At 38.5% G+C, this 18,635-nt stretch overlaps 1 protein-coding gene across 2 annotated transcripts; it reads left to right on the forward strand.

Moving 5' to 3' along the window:
* The first annotated feature begins 177 nt into the window (after positions 1 to 177).
* CUNH5orf22 (chromosome unknown C5orf22 homolog) lies at positions 178 to 17,725 on the forward strand. 2 transcript variants are annotated; one of them, XM_054583910.1, is made up of 9 exons: positions 178 to 354; positions 1,754 to 1,899; positions 6,054 to 6,203; positions 8,247 to 8,676; positions 9,671 to 9,733; positions 9,976 to 10,097; positions 11,801 to 11,867; positions 13,904 to 14,043; positions 17,271 to 17,725. In XM_054583910.1, exons 1-9 carry the CDS (start codon positions 274 to 276, stop codon positions 17,401 to 17,403), a joined length of 1,332 nt encoding a protein of 443 aa, XP_054439885.1. In that variant the 5' UTR covers positions 178 to 273; the 3' UTR covers positions 17,404 to 17,725. The 2 variants fall into 2 exon arrangements, with proteins under 2 accessions (XP_054439885.1, XP_054439886.1); XM_054583911.1 differs by lacking the exon at positions 178 to 354 and adding an exon at positions 2,687 to 2,743 and having other exon boundaries at positions 1,787 to 1,899.
* The last annotated feature ends 910 nt before the right edge of the window (positions 17,726 to 18,635 follow it).

An 18,635-nucleotide genomic window follows, 5' to 3' on the forward strand; every position in this document is an offset into this window, starting at 1 on the left:
GAGAAAAAGCAGGACCGAGGGAGGGATGCTGCTGGACTCGCAGCAGCACCTCGTGCACAGTGATTGGTGCGCCAGCAAAAGTGATGGACACCTAAGCCAATCACCCTCATGAGGTTCTCCGGAGCCCGCCCCCTGCCCTCTGTGTCCTCCAATCCAGAACCGCAACCGGGTGAGCGCGTGGTTGCACTCGGGCGGTAGGAGTTGACTCTCTGTCCTTAGCAGGTCCTCGGCCAGCGTCTCGGTCTCACTGCGAGACAGCCGAGCCGCGGCAACATGAGCGACTCCGCGGGAGAAAGTGCTGGCCTCCGGCGCTACCCCGATCTCCCGGTGTGGGTGGTGGAGGATCATCAGGAGGTGAGCAGACAGAGGCGGAGCGCTGGGGAGGCCAGAGAGAACCAGAATTGGTTACCTTAGCGAGCTGCATTGAATTGGGGGGAAACACCAAAACTACTTCGGAAGCTACCTTGGGAGAATAGGCACTGGCGTTTTGGGGGCGTTTACGTTGCTTCAGGCCACTGGACGGTCTCACTGTAGAGCCCAGATCCTTAACCTGCATCTTAACTCAGGCTTCCTGCCCTCCCCGGCATCTCCAGCACAGTCCTGCTGTGTAGGTGGGAGGCTTTTTGTAAAGAATGTGGATTGTCATATGTGAAATAGGGGCAATTATAGGGCCGTCAGTATTATTGTGTGCATAGTGTGCATATATATTTTTTTTTAACGCGGTGCCCCGCGTTTCTAAACACTAAAGATATTTCCTATTGTTATGGCAGTGCTATTTTAGAATGCATGAGTGCAGGCCTCTGGAAGCCTACAAAGGAGGTACATGGATTTGAGACTTTTTTTTCTTTGAAAGTAGCATTAATAACCCTTGGGAGTTCTCCGGATATGAAAGAGGAAAAGGGTAATTCCGGGTTTACGGATGGAGACAGTTAAGAGGAGAGGAAGTTGCTCTTCTTAGGACCTGCATATAGTGTGTATGAGCATGAGAGAGAGAGCGAGCGAGTGTGAGTTAGGTGGTGATTTCAAATGCAGTCTTTTTTTTTTTTTTTTTTAATATAACTCTGTGGTTTTTTTAAATTGAATATTTAAGGTGACATTGGCTAATAAAATTATGTAGGTTTCAGGTGTACAGTTCGATGATACATCATCTGTATATTGTATTATGTGTTCACTACCCCAAATCAAGTCTCCATCCATCATCATTTAACCTCTCTTAACCCTCTTCTACCTCCCCCCATCCCCCTTTCTTTCTGGTAATTTCCATACAGTTGTCTGTGCCTATGAGGGTTTTTTTTTTTCCTTTGCTTAATCAATTTCGGTATGAAACCTAGAACTATAGAGACTGTAACAGGACAAAGCCCTATAGACCTCCTAGCCCAACCATGCCTTCCTAAAGTGAGCTGGAAGATCCAGGGTAGCTTGAACACATGTTAGTGCGTGTATTAACGAGCAGGTTTTTCTCAGTTTTTGTCTGTTTCCTCACATTTTCTGAGTTCATTGTGGCATCAAAAGATGCCCATTAAAGCCTTTGGAGATGCATGTTGAAAGTTCTGAGGAAAAGCATAAAGCTTGAGGTCATTATCTAAATGATATAAAGTGAACACTTTTTTCTACTTATATTTGCCTACTTGCTAACAGCTTGGTATGCTTCAAATTATGTGCAGTTGCACTTAGCATTGTTTTTCAGTCTGCTGTTAAGTGTAAGCTCATGATTTCAATGCCAGTTCTGAATGTGTACATGTGTCTTTTACAGGTTCTGCCTTTTATATACCGAGCCATTGGTTCAAAACACCTTCCTGACAGTAATATACGTTTTGTGCATTTTGATTCACATCCAGATCTCCTTATTCCTGTGAATATGCCAGCTGACACTGTATTTGATAAGGAAACTCTTTTTGGGTAATATATGATTTTCTTAATGATCTTGTATGTGCTTGAAATACAGTTTTCAGTAAATGATAAGCAGTTAAGGGAAATAGACATTGTTAAGCTCACAAGTTTGCTTTGTTTGTCTTTTTTATGTTATTTCAATCAAGTATTGACAGACTATTTCTTAAAGAACTAGGTAGTAGGTATTTTAGGCTGGTTGGCCATTTGGTCTCTGTTGCAACTACTTATCTCTGCCCTTGTAGTGGGAAAGCAACCATAGACACTATGTAAACAAATGGCTGTGGTTTTGTCCCAATAAAACTTTTATTTACAAAAAACAGGTGGCCCAGTCAATGATTGCCAACCTCTGCTTTAAAATATAGAATTTTACAAGTATTGTAGAAGAGACTTGTAAAGTTATCTGAGCCAGTTCTCACTTCCTCTCTGCTTTAAAAGTGTGAATATTGGGGCACAAAAGAATGTGTCTTAGCCCTGGCTACTGTGGCTCAGTGGATTGAACGCTGGCCTATGCCAATTTGCTGGTTGCTGAAAATGTTACCAGTTCGATTCCAGGTCAGAGCATATGCGTGGGCCATGGGCCAGGTCCCCAGTTGTGGGTGTGTGAGAGGCAACCAATTGATGTATCTTTCACACATTCATGTTTCTCTCCCCCTCTTTCTCCCTCCCTTCTCTCTCTGAAAAATAAATAAAATCTTTTTATAAAAATGTGTCTTAAACACATAGTTCAGTAATTTAATTTGTATATCTCTCCTTCCAGTATTGAATTTTTCCAACCTACCAATTTGTTTATTTTCAGGTCACAAATCCTACTGACAGTCAGTTCTATAGAATCATAGCGATGGAAATGAAATTGGTAATTTGTATTTTATTCTTCAGGAAGGATGTACCTAAAGTATCTCTAAATAATGACTTACTTGCCTCTCTTCTATAGGGAAGTTCCATGAAATTGCCACTTTCTCTTTATGTACATATTTGTTAGAATGTAGCCTACTTACATAATATAAAAAGTTACATAGCAGTAATTCTCCTGTTTTAATATAAAATTAAAAGAGAGATACTTAGATCGGGACTTCTGGTCAAGATAGACGCATAGGTAAACATGCCTCACCTCCTTAGACAACTACAGCAAAAATTACAACCAGACTACAAAACAAATATCACCCAGCATTGTCAGAAAAGCAAGCTGCATGGAAGTCCAACACCAAGGATTTAAAGAAGCCACATTCATCCAGACAAGTGGAAGGGGGATAGGAGAAGCGGAGACACACAGAGAGGTAGAGAGACAGAGTGGTGCAGAGACATGGACCAAGCAGTCCCGCATCCACGTGTGGTGGATATTAATCAGGAGGGATGCCTTGGTAGCAAGGGATCCCGGCCCTAGACCACACCACCCAGCCCAGGGTCCAGTGCCAGGAAGGTAAGTCCCCATAACTCCTGGCTGTGAAAACAAGTGGGGGTTGAGGCAGTAGAAGAAACTGCAGGATTCTCAAGAGATTCCTCTTAAAGGATCCACAATGCTCTTAAGACTCAGCAGACCCACACCCTCCGGGCTTCAGCACCACAGCTGGAGGGGCACAAGTGGCATACAGGGAGAAAGTGAAGTGACTGACAGCAGGGCAAGTGCTGGGAGACAGCCTCCTCCAGGGCAGAACTCCAGAGGCAGGCAGTGGCACTGTCCCCTCTGCGAGCCCTCCCCGACACAGCCACAGAGGCGCGACACGGGTTGCCCCACCCTGGCGATTATCTAAGGCTCTGCCCCGTATAACTTACAGGTGCCCTTTTCTACAGTAGGCCACGCTACTAAGACAGGGAGGCAGAGCAATGCATAGAAGCAAACATGGGGAGGCTGCCAGAATGAGGAGACAAAGAAATATGGCCCAATGAAAGCACAGAACCAAATAAAATGGAGATAAGCAGTCTATTAGATGCAAAACTCAAAACACTGGTTATCAGGATGCTCCAGGAACTCATTGCATACTTCAACAGTATAAAAAAGACCCAGGCAGAAATGAAGGTTACATTAAGTGAAATAAAAATCTACAGGGAACCAACAGTGGAGGGGATGAAGCTGAGAATTAAATCAGCAATTTGGAACACAAGGAAGAAAAAAGAATTAAAAAACTAGGATAGGCTAAGGAGCCTCTGGGACATCTTTAAACATACCAACACCATAGGGGTGCCAGAAGAAGAGGAAGATCAAGAAATTGAGAACTTATTTGAAAAAATAATGAAAGAAAACTTCCCTAATTTGGTGAAGGAAATAGACATACAAGTGCAAGAAATACTAAGAGTCCCAAACAAGATGGACCCAAAGAGGACCACACCAAGACCTATCATAATTAAAATGCCGAAGGTTAAAGAGAGAATCTTAAAAGCAGCAAGAGGGAAGCAGAGAGTTACCTACAAACAAATTCCCATAAGACTGTGCTGATTTCTCAAAAGAAACTGCAGGCTAGAAGGGACTGGCAAGAAGCATTCAAAATAATGAAAAACAAGAAGCTACCACCAAGATTACACTATCCGGCAAAGCTATCATTTAGAATCGAAAGGCAAAGTGCTTCCCAGACAAGATAAAGCTAAAGGAGTTCATTATCACCAAGCCAATACTATATGAAATGCTAAAGGGAACGATATAAGAAAAAGAATATCAAAACGATGAACAATAAAATGGCAATGAATTCACAACTATCAACAATTGAATCCAAATAACAAGCTAAGCAAACAAGCAGAACAGAGTCAGATATGGATATCATTTGGAGGGTTATCACTTGGGAGGGAAAAGGAAGAGAATGGGGGGAAAGGTGCAGGGATTAAGAAGCACAAGTTGGTAGGTACAAAATAGACAGTAGGATGTTAATAGTATAGGAAATGGAGAAGCCAAAGAACTTACATTTCATGACTCATGGACATGAACTAAGGCGGGGAGGGATTGCTGGAAGGAATGGGGGTACTGGGAGGAGGGGGTCAAAAATTGGGACAACTGTAATAACAGTCAATGAAATATATCTTTAAAAAACAGAGAGATGCTTGTCTGAATTAATTACATTTGACTTTTTCCAAAACCCCAGTTCAGACCACTGGTTTATTTAGAGGTGTTATGATTCAGAAATTGAAAATAATTATGAAGCAGGTATGCAGACTGTACAGTTAGTCATAGAATAATAGTATTAGACTTTTTAGTCTCAGGATTCACAAGTACCCGTAAAAATTATTGAGCTTTTTCTTTAATGTGTGTTATAACTATCAGTATTTATCATTTTTGAAATTAAAACAAATGTTTAAAATATTTATTTCAAAATAACAATAGACCTTCATATGTTGGCATAAGTAAGATATTTTTATGAAAAACATTTTCTAAAAAAAATTAGTGGAAAGAGTAATAATGTTTAAATTTTTATAAATCTCTTTAATATTTGCCTTCATAGAAGATTCTCATATCTACTGCATTCAGTAGGATGCCATATGTTGTTTTGGTGGAAGTATATGAAAAAAAATTCAGTAAGAGAATTTTCATAGCGTTTTCAGATAATAGTGAATATTCTTTAATACTATACCAACGCTTCACAAGTGGTAGTTTCTTGAAAGCTTAGACCATATAATCCAACAATTCATATTCAAATCTGAATAACCATGGTTTATCAATCTGTCTTTCAAGAAAAACGGTGTTTTGCTTGCCATTCAATCACAAGTGCTTTTCCTTGAGACTTCAAAGTATGTACCAGTAGTACCTCCTGTGCACTTCTAGTTTTACCACACGGAATATTTTAAAATGTACACTCAAGATCAAGGTTTAATCATGAAGGATATTTTTATGTGAAACTGGCTGGGTGGGGGGCGGTTAGTGGTTGGTTGTGAAGAATACAATGACTGCTAGTGTAGTGTGGTGCCGTTGCCTTGATGAATCTTACAGCACCAACCCACCGTGGCTTTGCTCCGCCTGTGCAAATGTCAGCACCATGCAAAAGAGAAATAATGCCTCAATGCTTAAGGGAAATTGCTTTTAACTAATAGTCACAGGAAGTATCTCGGGAACCTTCCAACTCGTCCCTGAGACCACACTTTGAGACCTGCTGCCTTAAAATATTATCGTGAATGAAAGTACATTTGGGAAAAAAAAATCGCTCACTGTTAGTTTTCATTCTTCTTCTCTATTTCTTTTCCAGAGAATTAAGTATTGAGAATTGGATTATGCCTGCAGTTTATGCTGGCCATTTTTCTCATGTAATATGGCTTCATCCTACGTGGGCTCAGCAAATCAGAGAGGGTAAACACCACTTTTTAGTAGGCAAAGATACTTCTACCACAACAATCAGGTAACTTCCTCATGTTTATGAGTACAAAAGAGGTTGAATGCTGCTTCTATCTCATTTTGGATTCCTGTAATAACTTGTAAGTGTGTCTACACACATATAGAGTCAAATTAAGCCTCAGCACTTCCATAAAGAGTTCTCAGAACATCAGGAACAAGTTTTCAAGCCTCTTAAACTTCCTCACGCACCATTTATATTTTGGTGTTGGCCAGGTTTGGTTTTGAATAACATGATCTTCATCTTCTGGAATTCTGGCCCCGCTGATGACTAACTCCATTAAATCATTGAAATACTTTTTAGATTTGCACATTTAATGATACATTTACTATTTCCTTCCAATATAACTATGGTGTGCTGAATGGAGGAATTAACTGTGAAAAAGCAAAATTAACACACTTTTTTTAATATAAATCTAATGGCTAACAAGTAGATTTGGGGTTTTAATTTTATTATGATTAGATAATCTAAATTACATTACAGAATTCTCTGGTTTGGGTTACATGTACAACTATTTTTGTAAAATAAGCTATGTAACCAAGTTTTGTGCATCTTCTGAGTTCTCCTGTGATAGGATGAATGTTTTAAGTAGTAGAACTATAACTTTCTATAACCTGAAGGATATAGGGATTAAATGGTAATACATTGAAAATGAAATAATCATTCTCATTGAAAATGATACTTTTTACTTCTCACTTATCCTTAATGATACAATTAACTTTTCTTGCATATTTTTATCAATTACACAAATAACTTTATTGTGTATACATGAAATTTAATTTATTGAGAATATAATAATAAATAGGGTTCCTCATACAATAAATATTATACATAATACTGGTATATATGAAAGAGTGGTAGTGTCTTTATTGAGTGCTTCAGTGAGTAAGCCTACTTTAACCTGTAATAGATTGCTGCAAAATCAAGTAATTTTGAGCAACCTGAAACAGACATTTGAAACTCAGTGTATAATAATATTAGGAAGATTTTGATTATCTCATGATTTTAATGCTGCAAGTAGAAATTTATGGAAGAGACATACATGTAAGTATGTAGTGTGAAATTGTGTTTGTATTGACATGAACAAAGTAAAATACCCATTATTGAAGAAGAATGCAGATTGAGGTTAAGGGGTGCAGCCTTTGTACAGGTTTCAATAAGCCTGGACGTTAGTCTTATTGTGTCATTAATCTTTTCAGAGAAAATTATATCTTTTTAAATGTAAAACTGTATGTGTTGGAGTAGGGTGATTAGGAAATAAATATTAACCATTATTTTATTTGGATAGAGTCTGCCTCTAGAAGAAGCATTTGATTTCACTGTTCATAATACTTACCAAGGCATAATATAGTTTAAAACCTAGGATCATGCCAGTATGTCTAAAATCAGAAATCTGCAACTTGTGAAATATGTTCTGCATGTGTACAAAATTTTTTAAAAATTGTTTTTATATTAAAAGGTTATGATTATATAAAGTTTAATTAAGCTTTGAAATACATTGGAGGGAGCTTCTATTAAGAGAAATTATTTGCAGATGTAATTTTTGTCTTAAGCAGTTTTTGGGGGGTAACGTTGCGACTGGTAAAAGAGAAAGCCACAGCACTGGCTTAAACGGGATTGTGTCTTTCTTTCTCATATTAGAGTTCACCACATACACTCCAGGGCAGTTCTGTAGGTTGGGTGACCCCAGTGTCTTCGGTCTTTTTTGCTCCATCGTCTCTAGAACGTTGCCTTTGTCCTCGTAGTCCAAGGTGGGCTTGCCACTGCCGTGTCGTATGCCAGTCAGTGGGGAGGGGAGAGCAAGGCGAGAACTCAGTCAGATGGCCACGCCTCGCTGCAGGACGGGCTATGACTTCGGGCAGTTGGGTGCCCAGCTACAAATTGAGGGAATGCTATTTCTACGGAAGGACGGGAAGTACAAATATTAGAGACAGCTCCCAGTTTTTGTCTAACATGTTCTTTATACATCCGCAGTGCTGTAGAAATGCTTTATGAAATGTCAGCTGATTTGTCCTTTCATCTTTAAAATAGTTTTTTCCTCTGATCCAGGGTTACAAGTACAGATCATTACTTCCTAAGTGATGGTCTTTATGTAACTGAAGACCAGCTAGAGAATCAAAAACCTTTACAATTGGATGTAATTATGGTAAAACCATATAAACTCTGTAACAGTCAAGAAGAAAATGATGCAGTGTCTTCTGCTAAGAAACCAAAGCTAGCACTGGAAGATGCAGAAAACACTGCCTCTACTAACTATGACTCTTATTCAGAAGGATTGGAAAAGGACACAGTGACACAGAGAAGCGTCCAGCCTTGCCTAGAACCTTCCCACTCATGTTCTTCTGAAAGCCAGGAATGCCAGACTACAGTCAGCACTGGAGAAATTCTGGAAATTTTGAAGAAAGGGAATGCATTTGTTTTAGATATTGACTTAGATTTTTTTTCAGTCAAGAATCCCTTCAAAGAAATATTCACTCAGGTAAATGTGGTATTTTTAAAACATAGATCTTGAGAATTATATGACATTTCTCTAGGTTAGGGATCAGCAAACTTTCTGCAAAAAGCCAGATAGTTATAGTATGTCTTCATTAACGGTCCTGTACAGCCTCTGTCACATATTCTTCCTTGTTGTTCTTTCATATCCTTTAAAGTCGTTTATGTGATTCATAATTTGAGGGTCATCACAAAAAATGTTGTAGGCCATAGGTTGTCAATCCCTGCTCTAGATAATACTTATTATTTTGCATTAATTAATTGGGGTAGTGTGTACATGGGTGGTTGGAAAAAAACAAAGGCATATCGTAGAAGAAGTGTGTACATTATAGAATGTCAGTCTCGCCCTGGCTGGTGTGCCTCAGTTGGCTGAGCGCTGGCCTGCGAACTGAGAGGGCGCAGGTTCAATTCCCGGTCATGGCAAACGTGCCTGGGTTGCATGTTTGTAACGATTCCATGTCTATAAAACCCTGTATAACAAATTATTTGGTGAATAAGAAGATGCCTAATTACACAGAGATAGAATTAGGCATTTAAGAAACTATTAAGTTTGTGACCCAAATGATCATTCCTAGGTGCATTTTATGGGCACATATATCTGCCTGCCTTAGCATTCAGGAAGTTGTTCCAAATCTGTTTTGAGAGGGTTCAAATTTACTCTCTTTTTTCTAAGTTCAGTATTGATTTATAATGGTGATGCTGTACTTTACAATCCTTATTCTATATGCATATCAGAAGCCTTGTGATTTATCTAAATAATCAAAGGCCTCTACTTATCATTCCCAGATGGATGGAGTTACCCTGAAGAAATGATAATATTTACAATGAAATCTCAATTATACATTTTGCCTGATTTTCCCAGACTAATCTTTAAGTAATTATCTAAGATGATCTAGAATCACAGCTATTTTTTACTTAAAACAATCATTTTTAAAAATTAATTTTTTTCTTAATATATGAATTTTTTGTTTTGTTTTTAGGAGGAATATAAAATCTTACAAGAGCTGTACCAATTTAAAAAGCCTGACACCAACCTGACGGAGGTATCCTTCATTTATTTCTTCAGGTTTTATCTATTTATCACATATTGAATAACATCTTACAGCTTATTAGAGTGCTCTCAGACAACCGTCCAAAATATTTGTGTGTGTGTTTATTGGGGAAGTCCATGACTGGTACATGGAAATCATGTTTTAACTAATTGAACCGAGATTTTCATTGTAATGGGATTTCACTTGTTTTTTGAAAGAATAACTATAATCTCAGCTTTCCTCTTCATTTAAAGGAAGATTTGGTAGATTGTGTTGATACTCGAATTCACCAGTTAGAAGATTTAGAAGCTACTTTTGCTGATTTGTGTGATAGTGATGATGAAGAAACTGTACAGAAATGGGCTTCAAACCCTGGGTAAGACCCTCAGACATTTTTCTTCACCTCCACTATATTTCAGTCCTAGATATATTGCTAGATTTACTAAATTGCTTTTAAAAAGTAATATTAAATTTCAACACAAATTTACTAGCACTTGTTAGCATTTATTATTTTCTACATGCCCAATATAATTCTCATTCTAAGATTTTTCCTTGCATTATCTCATTTATTTCTTAAAACAATCTTATGGCTTAATAATTATTGTTTCTATTTTATGGATAAGGAAACTAAAGCACAGAAGTTAAGTCACCCAAGATCACATAGTAAGTCGGTGTGCTTTTAGTCACTGTGTAGCAGCTGCCCCTACTATGTGTAAGATGTGGTGGCAGGTTTCATGGAAGATTAAAAATGAGTAAGACAGTCCCTGTTCTAAGTAGAATAAAAAAAAAAAATTAACTGCCCTGGCTGGTGTGGCTTAGTAGGTTGAGTGCTGGCCTGTGAACCAAAGAGCTGGTAGTTCGATTCCCAGTCAGGGCACATGTCTGGGTTGTGGGCCAGGCCCCCGGCAGGGGGGACGCAAGAGACAATCAGACATTGATGTTTCTCTCCCTCTTTTCCCCCCTCCCTTCCCCTCTATCTAGAAATAAATAAATAAAATTTTAAAAAATTAACCTGTCAATACAAAGGTAAGTTACTAGACTGCCAATTGTAATGCAAAAACTTTTTAGGATAGCCCAACTACAAGTAGAAGAGTTTATATTCAAGCTGCCCATAGCATCAGGGAGCAAGATTTGAAAGCTGGGTTTTTCTTCGGGTCATTTATTTGGCCAGTTCTCTCAGTGTTGACCAGCATTGAAAATAGGGAAATCATCTATTAATTTGTGGAGGGCAGTGGGAGGGCGGAGAATGCCTTTAGTATCAATGCTAGTTGGAAAGGATAGTGACATAAATAGCATAGTTATTCTTCTCTAAAATAACTTTTTAAATTACATAAACTCAAGAGACCAGGAAATTAAAATAGAACTTTTTGTCCCCAGGAGCACAGAAGACCAAAACTAGCTTATTTTCAAATTGATCACCCACAACCTGAGATTATTCTCCCTATTGTAAACATAAGAAACCAGTCATAAGATAGCAGTAACAGGATGAGTGGGTGGACAGGGTTTCCTGCCTCCTTTTTTCTTTTTCCCTCCCAGCAAACGAGTGGACCTTGGTGGAGAAGGCATTGAAATACTAGAATTATTAATTAATCAGGGCTTCTAGAGAGTTCCACCTAAATTAAATACCTTAAATGCACCACTCTTACTGTATCAAACAACAGAGAACTTTTCCCATTATATTGTATATATGTCAATAAATATGACCTTAATTTTTCTTAAAACCTTCAGGAAACTTTTAACACTGTATGCTTAAGACACTTAGTTTTCTTTTTGATCAAAATGACTTTTTAAAGTCACAGTAGAACTTCCATTTTTAAAGACAAGGAAAATCTCAGTTTCTCAGGTGCTAATTTTCAGCATTTAACATAATCTGTAATCTTTTTACAAAGGTAAGAAAACAGCAGGGAACATTTATTTCTTATATTTTAATTTGGTATGTGAACAGCTTTACTTTTTTATTTCCCAAGAATCATATGAAACATATTGTTAATGATGAATTTCAAGGATAATGTATCATTGGCTCCTGTAATTTTGGTTGAGGTGGTGTGATTTTTAATTGAGGTGTGGCTTTTTTTCCAGAATGGAATTACTGGTTCCACTTGTACAGAGTTTGAAAAAAAGGATGGACGTGCCAGACTATGAAATGGTAAATATTTTATATTGAAGTAAAAAATTGACCCTTTTCAAGGGCATTTTTCTGGATAGAAAAATATGCTTTTTGTTAAAGTGGGTCACTTTTATTTGTGTTCCTGGGACGTGTGAATGCATTATTTTTCTAAGTGATGAAAAAAAATACATGCTTTTTAGAAGCTGGAACATTTTTCAGTTTTCTAGAAAAAACATACTTTTCCTCATTTTATCTATGAAACAAACCAGCTGTGTTCTATTTTGGTCAGATCTCTTCTTCCCAGAGAACAGAAAGAATAGTTTCTAATGTTGTTCATTCTTTACTTATTCATTTATTTATTTTTACTTCTTTCCTCCTCCTTTCTTTCATCAGTCTGTAAACTTTTCTGATTATAAAAACCAAACAGAAAGACACAGGAAGGTGCTCTGGTGGGTGCATTTTAATAGTATCAACTGTGTAACTGACTTTGCCAACAGTGATCTGAATTCAGTGGCAAAAGAAAGTGCCATTAGTGATAATCTCTTTTATTTTTATATCATTCTGCGGTCTTTGAAGCACAGATTTTCCCAGCTGAAGATCACGTGCCTTTGCTCTCTCTGATTTTGTACCAGAGCTGAGACCCCCAACCTTCTGTTGTTCTTTTAGTTCTAATGATTCTTGTACTTCAGTAGTGTTTTTCTTTAGTATTTTATTTAGTCATGAAATATAATCAAACCTCCTTATTTACACTAAAGTTTACATATTGATTTAACGTTAACTTTATGAGAATAAAAAATGCCCCCCCCCCAAAAGAATGTTTTGGTTAAATAGTGGCTAATCCAAGACTCACCCTTCTTTCTTATTTAATTTTTATTTATTACATTTAACATTATTTTGCACAACGTAACGGTGAGACAGTCATACTTTACACAGTTTTCTCCCAATATTTCTAATACCCTGCTGGCACCATACATAGGCATCCTTCTTTTTAATGGCAGTTACTAAAAATGAAAGAGTTAGAGGACACTTAGGGTTTAAAAATGCTTTGAACTCATGTGATATTAATGAACATGTCTTCAGCAGGTCTACTTTAATTGTTCCATTATGTCTGGATCTTCTGGTGGTTGGAAGGGTTTTATATGTTGAAAGAAGGGATGTCATGGGTTTGGTCGCAGATTACATAATCAAATACAGTGTGTCCATAGCTACAGGGTTAGAACACTACGTGTTTCAGTCATTTTAGTAGAAAAGATAAAGCATGGTTTGTCATTTTATAATACTGTAATACATTGATGGAGCGGTCGTTGCCAGTGAAATCTTTGATGTTAATCCAGAGCCTCCAATAAAATGGCAGATTAGTGTTTTTTCCCTGCTTTGCACTCTTGTACGCTAGGCAAAACTGTGACATATTTGAGATCCCGCTTTCCAAACTTTAAAGCAGAAACTGCAAAATGTCAGCTTGGGAGCCATTTCCAGCTTTCAGACACACTTAGTTTAATGCCAGTCGTTTACAATTAAGACATATACAGATATCAGTAGTGTGTGCTTATACATAAAGGACACAGAAGAAACTGGTAACAGGAAGCAAGAAAAGGATGCACAGTTAAATAAGATAAGAGGAAAACTTTCCCTGATACCCTCTTAAAGCTTTGAATGTAGTACTAAGTGCATGTACTTAAAAAGAAAATAATATGTTGGAACAAAAAATAAGGTGAGAATATTATGTGTAGTTTCATATCAGTTTTTAGAATGTAGGTAAAATAGATAATTTGCTAGAAAATGTGAATTATCAGACTCAAAGACAGAAACTGAGTGACTCCATAATCATAAAATAAATTTAAAAAGTAGTTAAATAATTATTTCTAGAAAAGACATCAGGCCCAAACAAGGGTATTGGTCAGTTCTTCCAAACTTGATAGAATAGATAACTTCTGTGGCACAGAAGTTATTAAGGAAAAAATAATCCCAAGCCACAAAAATATTAAAAGACTTGTCAGCAAGGGCATTAAATGGTTAAAGAATCTTCTAAAACCAGCAAAGCCTTACAGTACAATTTTTAATTGTCTTATATTCAGGTTCACCAGGCTGGTCTAACCTGTGATTATTCAGAACTTCCTCACCATATCAGCACAGAACAAGAAATTGATCATCTTATTCAGTCTGTGTATTATTTACTGAAAAATTTGCCAAAGCCTACTCTTGTGACAATTGCAAGGTAAGTGTGGTAGCCTGAATAAAGTCCCCTCAAAGATGCCACAATCCTAATGGTAGAAACTTGTGAATATGTTGTCTTAAATGGCAAAGGGGACTTGACAGATGTCGATTAACTCGAGGCTCTTCAACGAGGAAATCATCCTGAATTTTCTGGGCGGGTGCAATGTAATCACGGGGTCCGCAGAGGGAAGACAGGAAGGTCAGAATCGGAGAAGCTGGAGGATGCTGGGACGTTGTCTTTGAAGACGGAGGGTGGGCCCCTGAGCTGAGGAATGAGTGCAGGCAGCCCGTAAGCGGGAACGGCGCAGAGACAGGTTCTTTCCCAGAGGCCAGGGAAGACGCGCAGCCCCGCCAGCACCTTTATCCAAGGACTTCTGACCTCCCTCAAAACCCTAAGGTAATAAATCTGTGGCGCTTTAAGCCTCTAAGTTTGTAGCAGTTTGTTACAGAGCAGTAGGAAATTGATACAAGCTCCACAGATTAATCTGATGATTACTAATATAGTAATTCTTATAATTTTTTATTCTCTCAGCTCAAATTTCAGATGTATTTTCTCTTTACTCTTAGTAATAGTTGGCAAACAACCTGTTACCTTGTCTTTGAAGATGGGGATGTTATTCAGATAAACACAAGAATTCCCATTTCTGTGTCCTATGGAGGAATATTTAGCTGCTGCCATGTTTTAAATTCAAACATACTATATGTTTAGTTACAATTGAATATATCTTTCTTTTCTATGTTAATCTTTGGTTTTCTATAGAACTGACATTCTAGAATAAGTGCTTTAAATATATAAATAATATTTATATTTTTTAGGACAAACATTTTGTTGCATTTTTTACCATCTTGAAACAAAATTCCTAGAAAATCTAGCCTACATACATGCATAATTTAAAAATATATAGATATTATACATAATACATAGTTAATGTAATTGTCATAGTCCACTCAGGCTGCAGTAACAAAAATGTCATGGAGCTATTGCTTATAAACCACAGAAATTTCTTTCTCCCAGTCCTGGAGGCTGGGAAGTCCAAGATGAGGACTGGGGGCCTGGGTCACAGACAACACCTTCTCCCCGTAGCCTCTCGGGGCGGAGGAAGCAGCGCTCTGGGGCCTCTGTTCTAAGGGCACTAAATCGCATCTATGAGGCGCCCACCCTCCTGACCAAATCACCTCCCAGAGGCCTCGCCTTCCGATGTGACCGCACTGGGGATTAGGGTCCAATATATGAGTTTTGCAGGGGGAGTGAGGGTACACAGACATTTAGTCTTAGTTTATAGCAGCAACCTACTTATACATGGAATTTAAATATATATTTGTATATGTATATACACAAAAATGTCATGGTAACAACATAAATGAGAAATGAAAGTAATTCATAAAGGCAATGTGTATTAAAAAATGCCACACTAGACTTGCCACTTTACAAAGAGTCACTAAATGTAACGGTTACAAATGCAAAGAGATACTCACACGTTGTATGAGCCAACTACCATGAACCTGCCATAGTGACATGGTTTTGCTAGTCAGAACAACCCCTTGGTAAAGTTCTGAACTTAAAAGTCCAATCTTCCCTCAATTAACAGTAGTGAGTTTCATTTCTGAAAAATTTAGTACATATTAAATCCATTTTCAAAAATACTTTGTTCATATGTAGAGGAGCATTAACTTCTAAATTCAAAAAATTAAAAACAGAGCCCAGGCTGCTCACTTGCGTGAGTGCTCTGTGGGCTCTGCAGAGGGCGCAGGACGCAGGACAGCGACCCCTGTGTGCACTGCAGGCTGCCCTGCACGCTGCAGGCGTTCTTGCAGCCCTACCGCGTTTCCCCTAATTGTGCTTTGACCGTCAAAGTGAACCCGCAGAGCTCCAAAACTCTTGGGCATTCCCATCAAGAACCATTCTCAAAGTGTTAATGAGGCCAAACATTTTTCTGAAAGCATGTAAGTGTTCCTTATTTATCATAAATTAATCTTTTATATATGATGCTTTCTTAAAGTAGGTCTTTATCCTTATGTACATTTTGGACAGTGATTTAAAATTGTTCTATATCATTTATTATGTGTTAAGTAGTTACATCAAGCCTCAAAAATAACCTTATCATCAGAGAATGGAATGAGTTTACAGAAGTCTTACAGATTTCTTTAGTTCTAAAACACTTGTGGTAGGGAGTGGGCTATATAACTAATTCCATATATCTGTCTGTAAAACTGTCTGTGCTCTCTCCCCCATCCCTGCCTCACCCCATTTCAGAACCAGGAGACACTGATCAAATCATTTCAGATCTTAATCCAGCCGTCATTGTCAGTGACGTTGTACCTGCCTGGCCATATGAGTTGTAGTTGGCGATTCTAGAAAGACTCCCCAAAATACGGATTTCTGTCCCATCCCACTTGGCTCTTTTCTCAATACTTACTACCTGGGAAACAAATCCCTTCACTAGCACATCCCCACATTTCATTCTGGACATTCTGGACATTTCTTTCTTTTCAGAAGCGGGGCCCTTTTATCAGTTGGAAAGCCTCTACCCTCATAATTTTAGCCCTGACATACACATAGAAGAATGAGAAGCGCTGGCTCGTGTGGCTCAGCGGGTCGGGCATCGCCCTGCACACGGGAAGGCCACCCATTCAGTTCCCCGGTCAGGGCACACGCCTGGGTTGCAGGCCAAATCCCCGGTTGAGGCATGTAAGAGGCAACCGATCGATGTTTCTCTCCCCTTCTTTCTTCCTACTTTCCCCTCTCTCTAAAATAAATAAATAAAATATTTTTTAGAAAAAGAATGAGCAGGATGCCCAGTCAAAGATAATAAGCCCCAGGATTCCCAAGCAGCATGTCCCTTTCAGGCAAACATCAGCCTGGCGGTGGAGCACTGAGGCTTTGAAGACAGGCCCTGGGGTTCATTTCCTATCACCAGCACTGCTTACGAGCTGCTAGCTATGTGACCTGTGCAGGTTAATCTTTCTCTGTTTCAGACTCCTTTAAAGGGAAGATAAAATGTACCTATTTCATAGGGTGGCTGAATGGCTGAGAAGATGAAAGAACATAACTTTGTGTCATGTGCCTGCCATGAGTGAACATTTAGTACCTTTTAACTATTGTCATTCCAAAATTCAGCACACTTTCGTTCTATTTTACATCGATATCAACACATACAGGCTCTTCTTCACTGCACAGTATGATCTCATTCTATTTGTGGTTTTTTTTTTTTCTCTTGTTTGTTCCAGGTCAAGTCTGGATGATTACTGTCCTTCTGAGCAAGTTGACACCATTCAAGAAAAAGTCCTCAATGTGCTACGCTCCCTCTACGGGACTCTGGACATTCACCTGGTGTATTCGGCAGAGTCTTCTCCATCTTGAAACAGCCGAACACTAGGCTCCTATTACATCTCGATGTAATAACAGGGTTTTCATTAACTTATTTGTAAATGTGTCTTCTAGAGAACACTTCGTTTTTCTGTTAACTTTGACTTAAAATCTTTCGGGTACCGTCAGTTGCTGAGTGATGGCAATTTTGTGGGCATGAAGTCTATCCCTGTTGCTTATCTTTCTCCTTTTCTGTAATTGTCTCCGCTTTTGTCAGGGTGTTTTTTTGTTTGTGCTATTGCAGATGTCCCCGACCTTTTTTTTTCTTCTCCTGAGACGGTGTTTCTTTTCCCCTCTTTTCTCATTTTTCTCCTAGGTCAGTTGGGCTGTATGAGATTCATTCATTCATTTATTCACTCAGCCAACTGACGTTTATTGAGCACTTACATGTGCCAGACAATTCAGTGCTGGGTATATGGTAATGAACAGAACAGACAAGGCCCCTGCCCTCTCGAGGGACAGCTAAGAAACAAATCATGGATTGTAAGAAATGCTAGGGAGGAAAGGACAACCACAGGCATGTCTGAGGCATGCTCTTAGCTCTCAGGGCACCCTGGCCTTATAGGAAAGTAAGTCTCAAAAGCTGCTACCAAAAAATAATTAGTAATAGTAAACAAACTTGCCAGTCCATGAGAATGTTGCCAGGAGTCTACCTCTCCGAGACTGTCGGTGCTGTAACCCAGCTCTTGCTAAAAACGCTCTCAGCACTGTTGGTATTGAGGGGGTCTATTTGAGTAAACTCAACCAAACAAAAATTAACCCTAGTTTGCTGGTCAAAAAGCCCTCCTGGGGAACTGCATCCACCATGATGGTCAATGTGAGCATTGATCGTCATTATAGTTCTTGAATGCCACTTTATTGGCAGTCTGGGTAGATACTTCTCCGAAACAAACCAGCTCTTTGTGTTAATAGTAGGAAAAAAGTGAAATCTTTAACTCTGACCTACCATAAATACTGCCTTCCATCAGCTTCCCCATGAGTAAGAGACCCTGTCTGACTGGCTCTTAAGCATGGAACTTTTCATTGACTTAATTGGCCAAAGTCTTTCCCCTCTTCAGCATTCATCATGCTTGGTAATCACTTTTAACTACCTACTTGATTCCAGGTAGGATGGCATTTAAAGAAAAAAATCAATTATTCCTCAATCCTAGTACAGTAGTTGTTTTCATGTTTGCATGTAACTTTCAAGCCTTGACCATATGCATACTTGTTGAATTGCACGTAAC

This window comes from Pteronotus mesoamericanus, unplaced genomic scaffold (genome assembly GCF_021234165.1).
Source record: "Pteronotus mesoamericanus isolate MK-2021 breed Mesoamerican mustached bat unplaced genomic scaffold, CSHL_Meso_final contig_75, whole genome shotgun sequence".
Taxonomy (NCBI): Eukaryota; Metazoa; Chordata; class Mammalia; order Chiroptera; family Mormoopidae; genus Pteronotus; species Pteronotus mesoamericanus.